The 14,772-nt window shown below is 40.9% G+C and overlaps 1 protein-coding gene across 2 annotated transcripts in view; it reads right to left on the bottom strand.

Annotated features, from left to right (window-relative positions):
* The window catches only part of LOC105902983 (golgin subfamily B member 1-like), a 31,842-nt gene that overhangs the window by 5,193 nt on the left and 11,877 nt on the right, over positions 1 to 14,772 (bottom strand). For both annotated transcript variants that reach the window (XM_031569445.2, XM_031569446.2), the window contains exons 18-23: positions 14,000 to 14,109; positions 13,653 to 13,821; positions 13,415 to 13,519; positions 1,459 to 13,302; positions 1,057 to 1,214; positions 18 to 99 (exon numbers count right to left, since the gene is read on the bottom strand). In XM_031569445.2, coding sequence (XP_031425305.1) covers positions 18 to 99; positions 1,057 to 1,214; positions 1,459 to 13,302; positions 13,415 to 13,519; positions 13,653 to 13,821; positions 14,000 to 14,109 — 12,468 coding nt within the window. The remainder of the gene's footprint in view (positions 1 to 17; positions 100 to 1,056; positions 1,215 to 1,458; positions 13,303 to 13,414; positions 13,520 to 13,652; positions 13,822 to 13,999; positions 14,110 to 14,772) is intronic.

Genomic DNA, 14,772 nt, shown 5'->3' with positions numbered 1-14,772 from the left:
GGCACCTAGTCACTTACCTTAGATGGATAAAGGGGTTGGGCAATCCGGGCTTGATCCTTAAGTGTATGAACCTCAGATAGCAACCTGCTGTTGTCAGCCCTAGGAGAGAAGATAGCATGGTTAAAGCAACTTCCTGATACGCCTTTCTAACAAACAGGGCCATTCTGTGGTAAAGAGTGGTTTGGAAGACTCGTTGCTTCCTAGTACAGCAAGACCTTTAAAAGAGCTCCCATTTGCTCCTGTCAATATCCCATGCCAGACATACCGCAGCCCACAACAGACACACAGAGCCTGAAACTCCTCCCAAGCCCCACTATAAAGACCTTTACTAAACATGGTCTGCTATGATGTGTGTGAGGAATATATGAAAGGGGGAGGAAAAAGGACATTTTTGATTGGTGCCCATCTTGAGTAAAACATAAATAGTGTATACCATTCTATCAAACATTAAGACATACTTCAAAGATAATAAAAATTTGGGTACTGAAATGGATAACAAGCCAAACGTCAAACATTAATCTGCTAGCTGACCACCAGGACAAAGGGGGAACAGGGAACAGAAGGGGCAAGGTGGGAGATCAGGCTATGTTCATGTGGAATTGAGGTGAGGGGGGGCTATCTATCATGCCACTTCTGTCATCAGGAAGGGACAGATTTATCACGAGTTATTCAAGGGGGAGAAGGGCGATATACCCTCATGCCATTGAGCGCAGAAATACGACACCACAATGGCCTCTGTTGCATAACATAAAGAGTAACAGCATTTAGGGAATGGATCCATCATAGAACTTTTGGTTGAGGCAACACAAGTTAGGGACTACTGCTCCCTACTGAATGGATGCAAAGGGTTCTAGTGATTACAAGCTATTCAGGCTGAAGATGTGAACTCATCTATGGACAATATGTGAAAAAGAAAATAGCAACAAAACCACAACAGTGACATTGAGACAAAAAAAAAAACAAAAAAAAAAAACACTTTCATTTTTTTAAGGAGGAAATGATGTTTGCTTTTCTCTTAAAATAAAGACGGCAACTGGTGCCTGTCTAAAAATGTACCTGAGCTCTGCCGATTCTGCTTGATACAAGGAGACATTCTGGTCAATTTGCGCCCTATAGGCCTGTGCTTGTTGGAGCATCATCTGTTGGTCATCATATTTATGTCTGAATTCTGCCAGCTCAGCATTCACAGACCGCAGGTTTTCCACTTCTTTTAGCTGTAGAGAGAGAGAGGAACACGTAAGCATTTACACTGAGAAAGTGCAGTTAAGGTAGAGCTAAATGAATCACAAACAGCTTTCCTGAGCTAATAATGCCATGCTCAAGCATAATAAAGCCATACCAAGCTCAAACACTGTCCCTTAGGCTGCATGCTGCCAGAGCACACACATTAAGTGCACCACACCACACCACACCATCTTAGTAAGCAACCTAAAGGTCATGGAGTGGATGGAAACTCACCAGTCCATCTCTCTCAGTCTGTAGAGTATTGACACTTCTACTAAGGATTTCCCATTTCTCTCCTCTCAAAGTTCCAACTGTATCAGGACTTGACTGCTGCCTTGAATCTAATGCTTTCTTAGCTCCAGTTAGTTCCTCGATTAGACGGTCTCGATCGTTCTGCAAACTCGCCATTGCTTTGGAAAATGCTGCCACTTGCTTGTTGTATGAACTGTTCTCCAGCGAGACTTGCTGAAGCTCCACTTCTTTCTCTGATATTGTTTGTGTTAAGTCATTCACCAAGTCAGTAAGCTGAGACTGTGGGTCCTTGCCTTCCAAAGCCTGGAGTTCCTGGACCAACACATTCCTCTGTGTAGTAAGTGCAGTCAACTCAGATGTGAGATCTCTGAGCTGCCACTCCATCTTGTTCATAGCAGCTGTCATTTCTCTGAGCTCAGCATTGTATCTACTTTGGAGAACTTTAAAGTTGTCGATGAGCTGCTCACGGTCGTTCTGCAGTGCCACCATGGCTTTACCTAGAGACTCATTCTGAGACTTCAAGTCCTTGCCTTGATTCCTGGATTCAGACAACACCTGTTCAGTCTGCATCAGATCCCTAGCTAGCTCTGCCACCCTCTGCTCTGCCGTTTCCCTCTCGTTTCTCATGAGACCCAATTTTCTTTCGATTGCCTGTCTCTCAGAGTTGTACATGCTTTCAGCCTCTCTAAGTTTCGTCTGTGTCTCACTCTTGAGCTGCTCGAGGGTCAGTTTGAGGTCATCTGCAGCAACTTTCTGAGTAAAGACTTTTTGCTGAAGATTGTTACATTCAGAAGCTTTGGCTGCAACAGCTTGCTGCAAATCATGAATTACTTTGCCTTTGTCTGACTCTAATATTTCTTTATGCAAGGCTATTATACTAGCTTCAAGTTCTTTAACCTGAGAATGGAGATTGGAATTCTGAGTTTTTAAGGCCTGAACGGTCTCACCTTCCACTTGGAGTTGTGAAACAGCTTCACGATGCTGTTTTTCAACAGCAACCTTTTGGGTTTCAAGGCTTTTAATAGAATCTTGCTGCTTTCTGAGAAGCTCTTTCAGTTGGTTGTCCTTTAGAGACAGTACTTGGTTTAAGTCTTCCCTGTATCTTATCAGCTGTGCTTTGAGCATGGCATTTTCTGAATTCAGGTCATCCATCTGGTGAAGAAGAGTCTTTATTTCTCCCTTTAGACCCTTCGAGGGACCCAAGTCTCCTTCAGCTGAACTCTCTTTGTGCATTGCAACAGTCTGCTGAAGTGTGCGGTGCTCTGACATCAAACGATCTCTTTCATTTTGAAGGGACGCCATAGAGTTCTTAAATGTCTCCATCTGTGTAGCCATTTGCTCCTTCTCTTGAATGGACCGGTCAATCTTTCCCTGTAGAGATTTGACCTTGCTTTCCAGCCTTCGGAATTCATGCTGTGTCTTCACTTGGTCATTGTAAAGGCCATTTAACCTTTCCTCATAACCTTCCACCTGAGTTCGATGATTTGCTTGCAGTTGTTCCAGGTAACCTGACATCTGTCCATCTCTGGAAGACAGCAGTGAAGAGATCTCTGCATCTTTATTTTGAAGTAGTGTCTTCATATGAGACAACATAGCCTCCTGTTTCTCAAAATCAGCTAACAGCTTGTCATGCTGAGATTTCACTGACGTAAGCTGTGACTCTGCATCTGACAGGTTTTTTTCTAGATATTCCAGATTCGACTGCATTTGAGATGATGAATCCGTTTTGTCAGACAGTTGTCTGTTTAGTGACGTTTTCTCACTTTCGAACCTTTCAATCTGTGCACTCTGCTCTAGTAGCTGTCTATTGAAGAACTCTACATTTTGGCTGAGTTCTGTATTGCTTGCACTCATCACAATGATCTGTCTCTGTTGTGCTGAAGATGCTACTGTATAATCATTCAAGGCCCTCTCAAGCCTCTTAATGGTCATCTGCATTTCACTCATTGTCGTTCCTTTGCCCCTGCCGTCTTCAAGAAGTCTAGTTATAACATTGCTTTGCTCAAGGAGCTGAGCATCCTTGTCATGCAACGATTTCTGGAAAATATCATTCCAATGGTTTAATGGCTCAACACTATCTGGTTTAACAGAGAGGACGGCAAGCTTTGCAGAATTAGTCTCCAACTCTCTTGTGAGTCTTTTTATTTGTAAATCTTGGTGATCCACCTGGCTTTTCAACAAAACTGACACTTCTGACTCCTTCTCATTGTGGTGTAACAACTCATCAATTCTTCTCTGAAGTTCCATTAGCTTATCCTTATGAATAGACTTTTGTTGGTCAATAATTTTTCCCAGTTCCCCTTCTTTCTCCTTCATCTGTGATTGGAAGAGTTCATTTTTCCGCTCCAGTTCATGATGTAACTGATCTTTTTCAGAATCATAGCTTGCCAAGCGTGTCTTGGCCTCCCCAACGAAATTCTGGTGATTTGACAATTCATCCTCAAGTTTTTTCCTTTGTTCCATCATTTCAGTTATGGTCTTATTGTTTTCCTCCAAGTCTTTCTCCATTTTCTGTTGTGCAGAGTTTGAATTCTTCAAAGATCGTTCAAGATTCAGAATTAACTCTTGGTATCTGATATAATCGCTCTGGAGCTGATTGATCTCTTGGTGCTTTTCTTTCAGGAGTTCTTGAAGCTCTTTCTTAATGTTTTTGGAGCCCTCACTACCCCTTTGGACGGTCTTCAGCTTTTCCTCAAACGCTTTAACAAGTTTAAGGTGCTGTTCCTCTTTCTCTTTGAGTGCCTTGGCCTTTTCCTCTTTATTCTCTGTTAGCTGTGTCATTAGATGGGAATTTTGTGACTGTAATACATTCACCATTTGAGTCAACTCATCAATTCTTTCTGAATTTTTGAGGAGTACAGTCTCCAAATACTCACTCTCATTCTTTACTTTGTCGGATATCTCTTGGGCATTTTCCAGCTCTTCTTGCAATAAACATTTGTCATCTTCTAAGATTCTAACCTTCTCGTTGAGGCTAATGGTTTCTTGTCCATTCCTATTTACAACTTCATTTAGTTCACACACAGTTTTGTCTCTTTCTTTCAATTCAGCTTCATGATCCATCTGCAGCTGTTGGAACTTTTCAGAGAGGCTTACTTTCTCTTTCTGTATTGCCTCAATAATTTCTTGTTGTGCCACCATTTCAGCTTTTTCTGCCTCAATCTGTGCTGTCAAAGAATTGTTCAAATTGAATGCCTCTTTGAGCTGAAGTTGCAAATTATTCTCACTACTTTTTGATTCATCATGCCACTTTTCCAATGAAGAGCTAGCCGTTTCGAGTTCCCTGGCCATATTTTGGTTTTCAAGTTGTATTTCATTAAACCTCAATCTAAGTTCCTGAGATGAATCTTTCAGGAGGGTCATTTCTGCTTCCAGTTGCTGGTTCTTTACTGTGAGTTGCTCCACAACAGATTTTTCCTTCTCATTATATTCATTAAGATCTTGCCTGATTGTAGCATTTTCCTCCTCAAGCTCTTCCATTCTTTGTTGCTTGACCTTTGCAAACTTCCTCATCTTGTCTTTTATTTTCTCATTTTCTTCCTCTACCTCACATATTTGTTTCTCAAGGTTTTGTCTTTCTGACTCAGCTTTGTGGGCTTTCAATATGGCTTCCTGTCTCTCTCTTCTGGCCCCTTCCATAAGCTGCCTCATCTTATCCATTTCACTACCAACATTTTCATATGCTTGCAAAAGAGACTCATACTCTTGTTTCAGCTCTGTGTGCTTTGATTTCCATTCTGACAACTCTACAGTTTGAGAATCTTTCAGAGACTCTAACTGACATGAGAATGCTTCTTTCTGTTGTGTGATGCTCTCTATTGTAAGTTTAAGGCTGCCACAAGCTGCTGAAAGACTGTGGTTTTCACTTGACACTCGCTCTACTTCAGCAATAACCTGCTCTTTGTCACTACGGAGGGAGAATAAAGTTGTTTCCAGATCTGTCTTCTGCTGTCTTAGTTCAGCAACAGCATGTTCAAGGCCAGCGGATGTTGTGCGAATTCTTTCATTTTCTGACGACAATGCCTGATTTTTTTCTTTGACAGTATGGTTTTCTTTCAATGCTTCCTTACGAGAGATCAAAGCAGCTTGTAATTTCTTTGTCAGTTGTTCACTTGGTTTATTTTCATTTGCCTGTTCACTCCCTCCAACTTGTCTTGATCTTTGCTGGAGTTCATTAACTTCAGTCCTCATCTTGTTCATTGCAAGCTCATGGAGGTGGATTTGCCTCTGTAGTTGCTGTTCCAGGGCAGATATGTGCTCATCTTTTTCAGTGACAACAGCTTGGAGGGCAAGCAGATCTGCATCCTTTCCATTAAGGTTCACATCAAGTGGATCAGAAGATGTTTTGAGAGATTCTTCAACCATATTTTTAACAACTTCAATGTCTGATGACTGCTTTATCTCCATGGCCTCGATTTTCTGCAAAAGTTCATAATTTTGTTTTTGCAGTTCTTTAAGCTGTGATTCAAACATGGTGACTTGTTTTTCATTTCTTTCCAAATCCTTGAAAACTGTGTTTTTCTCTTGCTGTAGGCTTTCAATAAGGAGTTTGCAACTCTCTACCTCCGTTTGAGATGTCAACCATTGTGAATGTACTCTCTCAAGCTCCATCTGTGTTTGAACTGAGGAATTTTGGACAGACTCGAGTTCCTCAGATTTCTTGGCCAGTGCAGTTTCAAGCTCAAGAGTTTGTTCCTCACTGCGTCTTCTAGCAAAGTTCTCCAACTCCTGGGACTGTTCTTCTCTTTCATCTTCCAACTCCTTAAGCTTTTGCCGTAATTCTTCATTCAAAGACTGCAACTTATGTAACTGACTTTGCTGTTCAATCGTTATTTGTTTTTCATGCTGGTTCTGGTGCTGCAGATTTTCAATCTCTTGTTTCTGCTCTTCAAGCTGGTCAGTTATTTCTTTGATCTCTCTGAGACAGTTTTCAAGTTCTGTTGAATGCTTTTCAAGTGTTACCAGTGTCATATCCTTTCTTGCAATCTCTGTATTAGCCTTCTCTAAACTATGTTGAATGACTTTCATCTCTTCAATATATGTTTGTGCAGTTATAGCCTGGCTGTCTTTGCCATCTAGGGCAAGTCGTAGATCTTGTAGAACATCGTCCCTCTGTTCAATTAACTTCTCTAGTTTACTCTGAAGAGAGGTTGAAACATGTCTGCTTTCTTCTAGTTCCTTAACCGTGTCCTCATACTTCAACTGCATTGCATTAAGCTCATTTGTTTGTTGGCAGTGCTTTTCAAGGAGAGCTTCGAAGTCATCTTTTCGTTCTGAGATCTCCTGCATGTACTTCTTCTCACTCTCCTGGGCCTTCTTTATGGTTTCCTTCCGGGCCAACAGTGCAGCATGTGCCTTCCTGTGCAGAACAGCCTTTTCCTGCGTCACCTTAACCAGTTCACTCTCCGCAGCTACTGATGAGACTTTGGAACCCTCAACTTGATCTCTCCAGCATTCTTCTTTTTCTTCAATTTCTCTTTTTAATTGTTCAACATTAATCAACAATTCACTGTTGTTCTGCTCTTTTTCGCTAATGTTTGCTTTGAGATTCTCAATGGCTTTTCCCTTTTCCTCAAGGGTCTGATGAGATGTTGTTAAACTGACCTCTTGCTCTTGTAAGCTTCCTCTTAAGCTTTCAATATGTTTTTCCTGTTGCTTTATAAGTTCATCTTTTCCTGACACTACCTGAGCAAATTCAAGGATCTCCGTATTTTTTAACTCTAGCTGTTGTTGTAAACAATCAACGAGGGCTTTGTGCTCTGTTTCTGCAGTCTGACTTTGTAACAATAGTTCTTGAAATTTATCCTGTAAATCTGACATCTTTAAATCTTCTGTCCTCTGCTGTTCATAATTCTCAATTTTCTTAAGTAGCTCTTTTCGGACAACTAAAGCTGCTTGGAGCTTCTTTTTCATTGCTTCTTTGTCTTTTGTTAATTTTTGAAACTCTGTTTTCAATTCTTCCTTCTCTTTAACAAAATGTTTTATCTCTACATCTTTATCTTTAATTTCATTTTGGCAAAGAGACATGTGTATTTTGGTTTCTTCTAAACAATTCGACACATCCTCAAGCTCCTTGATTGTGATGTTCTGAGATTTTTCCAGGCTTTCAATTTGGGTAAGAAGACTGTTCTTTTCTTCAGTATATTTCATCCTTTCATTAGAGGCAGCTGTCAGTACTTGTGTAACAGAGAGATCTTTATCTTTTAACTGCTGGCTCAGTCCAGTAATCAGTTCCTTTTGTTGGCTTATCTGGATGTTCATGCAATTAATCTTGTCATCTTTGTGTTGAATTTCATTCAGTGAAGTGGTCTGTTTAACACCTGCCTCTTTCAGATTTTCTGCATCTGTAAGGAGTTGCAGCTGAAGACTCTGCATCTTGTCTTGCAGAAGAACAAGTTCCTCCTTCCCTTTTTTGCACAGCTTCTCTGTTTCTGACAGATCCCGCTGTTTTTGCTGTAACTGTACTGAAAGACTTTGTAGCTCCTCTCTCAGCCGGGTTACCTCAGACTGATGATTCTTTTGCAACTCTTTAATTCTGTTTTGTAGAGTTGATTTTTCCTCTTCAATGGCAACGAATTGATCTGACATAGTTTGTGTAATTTCAGATAGGTTTTCATCAGCAGACTGCTTGTTACACTCTAATTTTCTCAACTCTTTTTCCATGTCCTGTAAAGCATTCCTCAAATCTAAAGTTTCTTTATCTTTTGCTTGTACAGTGCTTAAAAATTCCTCTAGCTTACTCTTACTTGTCAATGCATCACTTTCTTTCTCTTTAAGCCTTTCTGAACTAACATTTAAAGCAGATGTTGCCTCTCCCAACTTTTCATTCAAATGATCTAGGTCCTGTTGTAAACCATGTACTTTGCTATCTTTAGACATAATCTCATTCTCAAGAGTCTCTAATTTCTCTTTGAAGGAATTCTTATCTTGTGTCTCTCTATCAAGGACAAACAGCCATTCCTTTTCTGACTCCTGGAGAGTTTGTTCAATTCTTTGAATTTCTGATTTCAATCCGGTGAGTTCTTCACCTTTCACACTAACCTGGACCTGGAGATGCTCCTTTTCCAACTTCATGCTCTCCATAACTTCACTCATGTTAGAGGACTGCTGCTGGATTTGGTGTTGCAACTGTTCCTCCATCACTTGGATCTGGTTGTAGTGACTCTTTTCATGTTTTTCTTTATCAACTGACAGCTTCTTGACCACTTTCTCCAACTCTACCCTCTCACTGGTGGATAAATCAAGCTTCTGCTGTAGACCTTCCTTTGTGCGTTCCATTTCCTCTTGAAGGCTTTTGTTCAGATCACTTAACTTCTCCAACTCTGAAACTAAATTTTCTGATCGTTTTACCTGAGCAGAGTACTGACTATTTATTGCATGAAGAGCCATCTCTCGCTGTTCAAGATTCTCCGTCAGTGCATTGACCTGTGAAGCCACATGTAGGTGTTGTGATTTCAGTTTCTCTATTTCAACAGTTAATGACATGGAACTTCTTTCATGAGTTGAAAGGGCCTCATCCTTTTGTTTTGAAAGGTTAGCATTGGAAGCTCTCAGCTGTTGCAACTCATCTTGGAGGGAAGTAGTCTCATGCCTGAGAGAGATGACACATTTTTCAGCAGAGACAGTAGCTTCCCTGCTTTCTGTAAGAGCTGTATTGAGGTTTGAGATCTCGTCATTCCTTTGAGACAACAACGTCTTCACTATTTGCAGCTCCTCAGAATGAGATGCAAACTTTTCTTGTAGATTCATTAAGGCACTTTGTCTCTCCTCAGCTAACTTTGTAAGGTTTTCATACTCCTTGGTAATTCCCAGGATCTGTCTCTGCAAAACAGTCGCCTGCTCAGTGCTCTCCATAAACTGAGTCTTAAAAAGGGCTGACTCATCGGCTCTTCTCTGCAGATCATCAATGCATTTACGCTGTTCAGCTATGGATGTCCTGCTCTCCTCAAGGTCTAACTGAAGTGAGGACATCTTTGAAGTCTGAGCACTGAGGTTATCTTTCAGTTTTGCTATTGACTCACTGAGGCTGGATACCTGTTCCTTTAAGCTTTCACATTCTGACTCTTTGGCTTTGAAATTATCATTTAGGCTGTTGCTGTGTGCTGAGGATGCACTCTTTACATCCTGAATGACTAGCTCATTTTCCTTCAAATTTGAGGTCAAAGTTTCAACCTGAATTTGTAGAAGGGAATTTGAATCTGAAAGCTCTGAAACCTGTTCTTTCAAAATCATACACTCATCCACCTTCTGTTTCAGTTGGGCATCCTGCTCTGCTACCCTTACATTGAGTTGGTTGGTCCTTTCTGACTTACTGTGTAGCTCCTCCTTAATTTTACTCTGCTGAGTTTTCGATTCATCTAACTCCAATGTTAACTTATCCTTGAGCACAGTGAGGTCTCTTTCCTTCTCAAACAAGAGGGTGTCTTTACTCTGCAGAGCAACATGCAAACTCTGTGTTTCTTTCTGCAGCACGACAATAGTCTCCATTCTCTGGTTTATCTCACCCTCACCCTCATTAGACTTGGCTTGCAATTGGTTAATAAGCATGTCTTGCTGTTTCAATGATTCTTCTTTTTGCTGCAACGTTAACTGCAAGTCTTCTTTAAATTTATTGGCAACAGAAAGTTCATTCTTGATGTTAATGATCTCTTTCATTTTGTCTGATGCCTCCACCACAGTCTTCTGGATTTCAGCTTTCAGTTTACCGTTTTGCTCATTCAGGGCTTGAATAGTGTCTCTAAGGTCAAGCAACTCATCTTGTGTCTTCTGCACTTCCTCTTTTAGCTTGGCATTTTCAGATATGTGATTCTTCACAGAACATTTAAAATCTGCATTTTCAGTCTCTAGCCTTACAACATTTTCATTCATATTACCCAACTGACTGCTAAGTGAAACAATAGAGTCTTTTCTCTTGTTGAGTTCTTCAGTAATGGACTGGCACTCATGAATCTTGTTGCGGAGTGTTGCTTCTTTTTCTTCAAGGGTCTCATTAAAACGTGAGCATTCTCCTCTAAGAGTCTCTGACTCACTCAGGAGTCTTGACACATAGTCCTTCTGTTGCTGAAGCTCAGTCTGCAGTGAAGACAACTCTGTTGCCTGCCGCTGAAACATGGTGTCCTTCTCCATCAGACCTGATTTCAAGGCAGTTCCCTGCTCCTGAAGAAGAGAAAGGGTCTCCTGCAGTTGAGCCACCTGGGTCGAATAGGTCTGCAACCGTGTACTTTGTTCGGCACAAACCCTCTCCTTTTCTGAAAGAGTGTCTTTGAGATTATTAACCTGAGAGTCTGAGAATTCCACTTGCCTTTGTAAACTGATGACTGTCTCCTCTCTTTCACCGAGTGACTTTTTCAGATCATTACATTCACTTGTCTTTTCCAACAGACTCCCTGAAGTGGACTGTTTATTCTGCTCAAGAACATTATTCAGTTCTTCTGTTCGTAAGGACAATTCCTCTTTGTCCTTCATCAGACCCTCTATAATTTTGCGATTTTCCGAATGTTGCATTTCTAGGCCACTTAATTTATTTTGTAAAGTATTGCTCTCTTCACCTGCACTAAAGAGCAGTTTTGATACGTCATCATTTTCTTGTTGTAGTTTTCTACTTTGCTCACATAGACTAGACACCTGTGACTCAAGGTTACCATTTTGCTCAGTTACCAAGGCAACCTTTTTATTAAGCTCTGATGCCACTTGTTGAAGTTCATTCAATTCCTTCTCTTTGTTGTCATAAAGAGAGCGCAACTGCTGATTTTGTACCATCGCTGCCTGATCGTGGTTTTGTAATGCAACAACTTCAGCATATCTCTGAGCCACTGCTTCTTTCAAAGTACTGTTCTCTGACACATGCATATCTAGTGAGGCTTTCAAAGAGACATAATCAGACTCCAGCTTTACATTGTTTTCATGAACAGTGCCTAACTGACTGCTCAGAGAAACCACAGACTCAATCCTTTTGTTCAGCTCCTCTGTATGGCTTTGGCAATCCTGAGTCATGGTTCTCAGTGTTGCCTCTTTTTCTTCAAGGGTCTCATTATAACGTGAGCATTCTCCTTTAAGAGTCTCTGACTCACTCTGGAGTCTTGACACGTAGTCTTTCTGTTGCTGAAGCTCAGACTGCAGTGAAGACAACTCTGTTGCTTGCCGCTGAAACATGGTGTCCTTCTCCATCAGACCTGATTTTAAGGCAGTTCCCTGCTCCTGAAGAAGAGAAAGGGTCTCCTGCAGCTGAACCACCTGGGTTTGTTGAGCCTCAATTTGTAAATTCCGTTCAGCACTGTTTTTTTCACTTTCTTGTAAATTGATATTAAGGTGGTCAACCTGAGATTGTAAATTTTCAACTTGATCTTTTAATTGTGAAGATGATATTTGACTCTCCTGAAGCAATCGTTGTAGTTCATTACATTCATTCGTCTTCTCCAACAGGCTTTCTGTGACAGACTGTTTGCTCTGCTCAAGCCCCTTGCTCAGGTCATTGGCTTTCAGATTTAACTCGTATTTTTGCTTTGTTAGCTCCTGTATTATTTTACAATTCTTAGAATGCAGCTTTTCAAAAGTAGACACTTTGTTGAGGAAAGTATCTCTTTCTTCCACAAGTCCAGAGAGACGCTTAACTTTCTCTTCAATTTCCTGATGGAGTTTCCCATTGTCGTCTGTTAGACTGTTCACTTGCAGTTGTATTTCACTGTTTTGTTTGAGTAAGGTTTCAATTTTTCCTGTCACGTCATCCAGTTGTTGCTTCTGAATTTTGCTCTCTTGAGATTTTTCCTCAATATTTCTTTGCAATTTCTGTTTTTCTGCTTTCAAATTCTTCAAGTGCACCTTTATCTTGGAAATACTTTCAGATTTTGCTGCAAGTTCCTTTTCAAGCTTTTCCTTATCCACATCTTTGGCTTTAAGCTCAGCATTCAGTTTTACCATCTGACCCTCCGAATCTTCCTGTGCATTTTTCAGCTGCTGCTCCAGAGAAGATATGACTTCTGATTTTTCTAGCACTACCCTATTGACTTCTTCCTTATGCTCCACCTGTTCCTCAAGCTGTTTTGATAGGCTCTGAAGGTCATCATTCTGTTTGTTAGCCTCAGCCAGAAGCGTGTTTCGTTCATCTTTAAAAGACTTTAGTTCTCTTATATAACTTTGCTCCTTCTCCAGAAGTTCTTCTTTTAGTTTCTCATTAGAGGCAGCTGTGTCCTTGAGCTGTGAGAGGAGACCCTCTGACTCTTGTGATTTCTGACAGCCCAACGAGACCTGCTCCTTCAAGGACGAAACCAGGGGCTCACACTCTGAGAGATGGCTGCGGTGGTTTGCGCTCAGCTTCTGTATTTCCACATGCAGTCCTTGAATGGTTTGCCTGTCCTCTTTAACTTGTTTAGTCAAAGCATCCAACTCGGTCATCTTCAAATTCTTTTCCTCTTTGGCTTTTTCCAACTCGCCCTCTGTGGCCTTCAGCTGTTCCATCAGCTCTGACATCTTGGCATTCAGGGACTGCTGATCGGATGACTGGGAGTCACGAATAATCTGGGCTTCACGTTCAGCTTTGCTCAGAGCACCTTCAATTCGGACAAGGTCCTCTTCCTTATGCCTGATCTCCAGTTTCAGCTCTAGGATTTGCTCTGCGTACTCAGTTATGTTACCAGAAAGAGTAGATATCTCCTTGTCTTTGTCTAAGAGAATGTCTTTGAGGTTGTCAATCTCTCTTTCACAACTTTGAAGGTCATGAATTAACTGAGCTCTTTCCTCCAAATGTGTGGAGTTTAGCTTGTCAAGGTCATCGTTTGTTTGATCCAAGTCACTCTGTAGAGAGACTATAATAGCTTCTTGCTTCTGCGTCTAAAAATTCCAAACAGAAGTAGGAAAAAGTTAACATTTTTATTCTGGTCACAATATGCATTTAAACATGCTCAAAATATAGAGGAAGCCTTGTATGTAAACCGAACCATACCTTTTCTTTGAGCAAACTCAGTTTCTGGGTGAGTTCTGCTACTGTTGTTTTCATCTCAGAGCACTGTTTCTCAAAAGCACTGCACTTCTTGGTAATGTCAGACAGCTATGAAAATAATGATGGCGGACGACAAATTAGTCACTTAAACATTAGATAAGACAAGTGGCGATAGACAGACGGACAGATAGACAGACAGACACGACACACCCACACATTACAAAAAAACTAAAATCCTTACATTATGTTCCGTCTGAAGAAGTCTATCAGACACATCCTTGTGCTGCTCCTCCTTCTCCCGAAGAGCATCTCTGAGACTGTCAATAAGTTCCAATTTCTCTGAGGTTTTGGCAAGTGTGTTCTCCTTCTCGATCAGAGACGATTCCAGGCACTCTTGTGTATCACTCAATCTACAGTAAAAGGATGAAAGTTTGAATACAAGTGGCTGAGTGGCTGTTATTCCTTATAAGACCTACATATAGACAGACACGAGCCAAGTGTAACAAACCTTTTAAAATTAACATGTGAAATTAATGAATTTGTCTCTACTTCTACACATGGGAAATCAACATATGTATGTTGGTTTACCCTTTGAGCTGCTCGTTGAGACTTGTAACAAGGAGCTGGTGTTTTTCAGCATCTCTGGTCTGTTGGCTGCGGAGGGTTGCCAACTGAGCCTGCAGTTTCTCAGACTCATTCTTGATCAAGAAAGTAAAAGCAGAAGGAATGATGAAGAATGCAAGATGGGCCAGGTGATGTATTAAAACAAGAACGCAGCGCATGTTATTTCACAGCACACAAACACCCCTTTCGGTTTTTGATACATCCCCTCCTCTAAAACTGAAGGCACATCAACAGAGAGAGGAAGAAAGCTGCACACTGATCACACCCTGTGTCAATAAAGTCAACTGGCGACCATATTCGATTTGTGCATGTACTACACCCATTGTGTGGACACGGGAAAGTGAGTCTGACAAAACCAAACAGGAACAACCCAAGCGTTAGACATCACTGCAGTAGGGAGTTTCTCTACAACACACCGACACAAACACACACCTGACAAACCCAAAATGGCCTCCCTTCTTCATTTACATCAAACGTCACCTGTGTTAGAGGGTTTTGTTACAAAATACTAGTACGTGGGCACAAGATTCTCAATTAACTACACGCACATTTCATTGATTTGTAAGTCCTTGAATTGCTAACTTTAACAACTGCTCTGTTTACTCTCTGTCATTAGTAGAAGCTTGGAGGAGGATGGTAAAACATTGTGAGTGTATGTAGTAAGCTTTAACTTAATTATACACATTTTTCCAAACAAACATTTCTAAGCAACACTAATTCATACGAAGACTGAATGG

This window comes from Clupea harengus, chromosome 6 (genome assembly GCF_900700415.2).
Source record: "Clupea harengus chromosome 6, Ch_v2.0.2, whole genome shotgun sequence".
Taxonomy (NCBI): Eukaryota; Metazoa; Chordata; class Actinopteri; order Clupeiformes; family Clupeidae; genus Clupea; species Clupea harengus.
The sequence above is the reverse complement of the archived record's forward strand: the minus strand, read 5'-3'. Positions and strand labels throughout refer to the sequence as shown.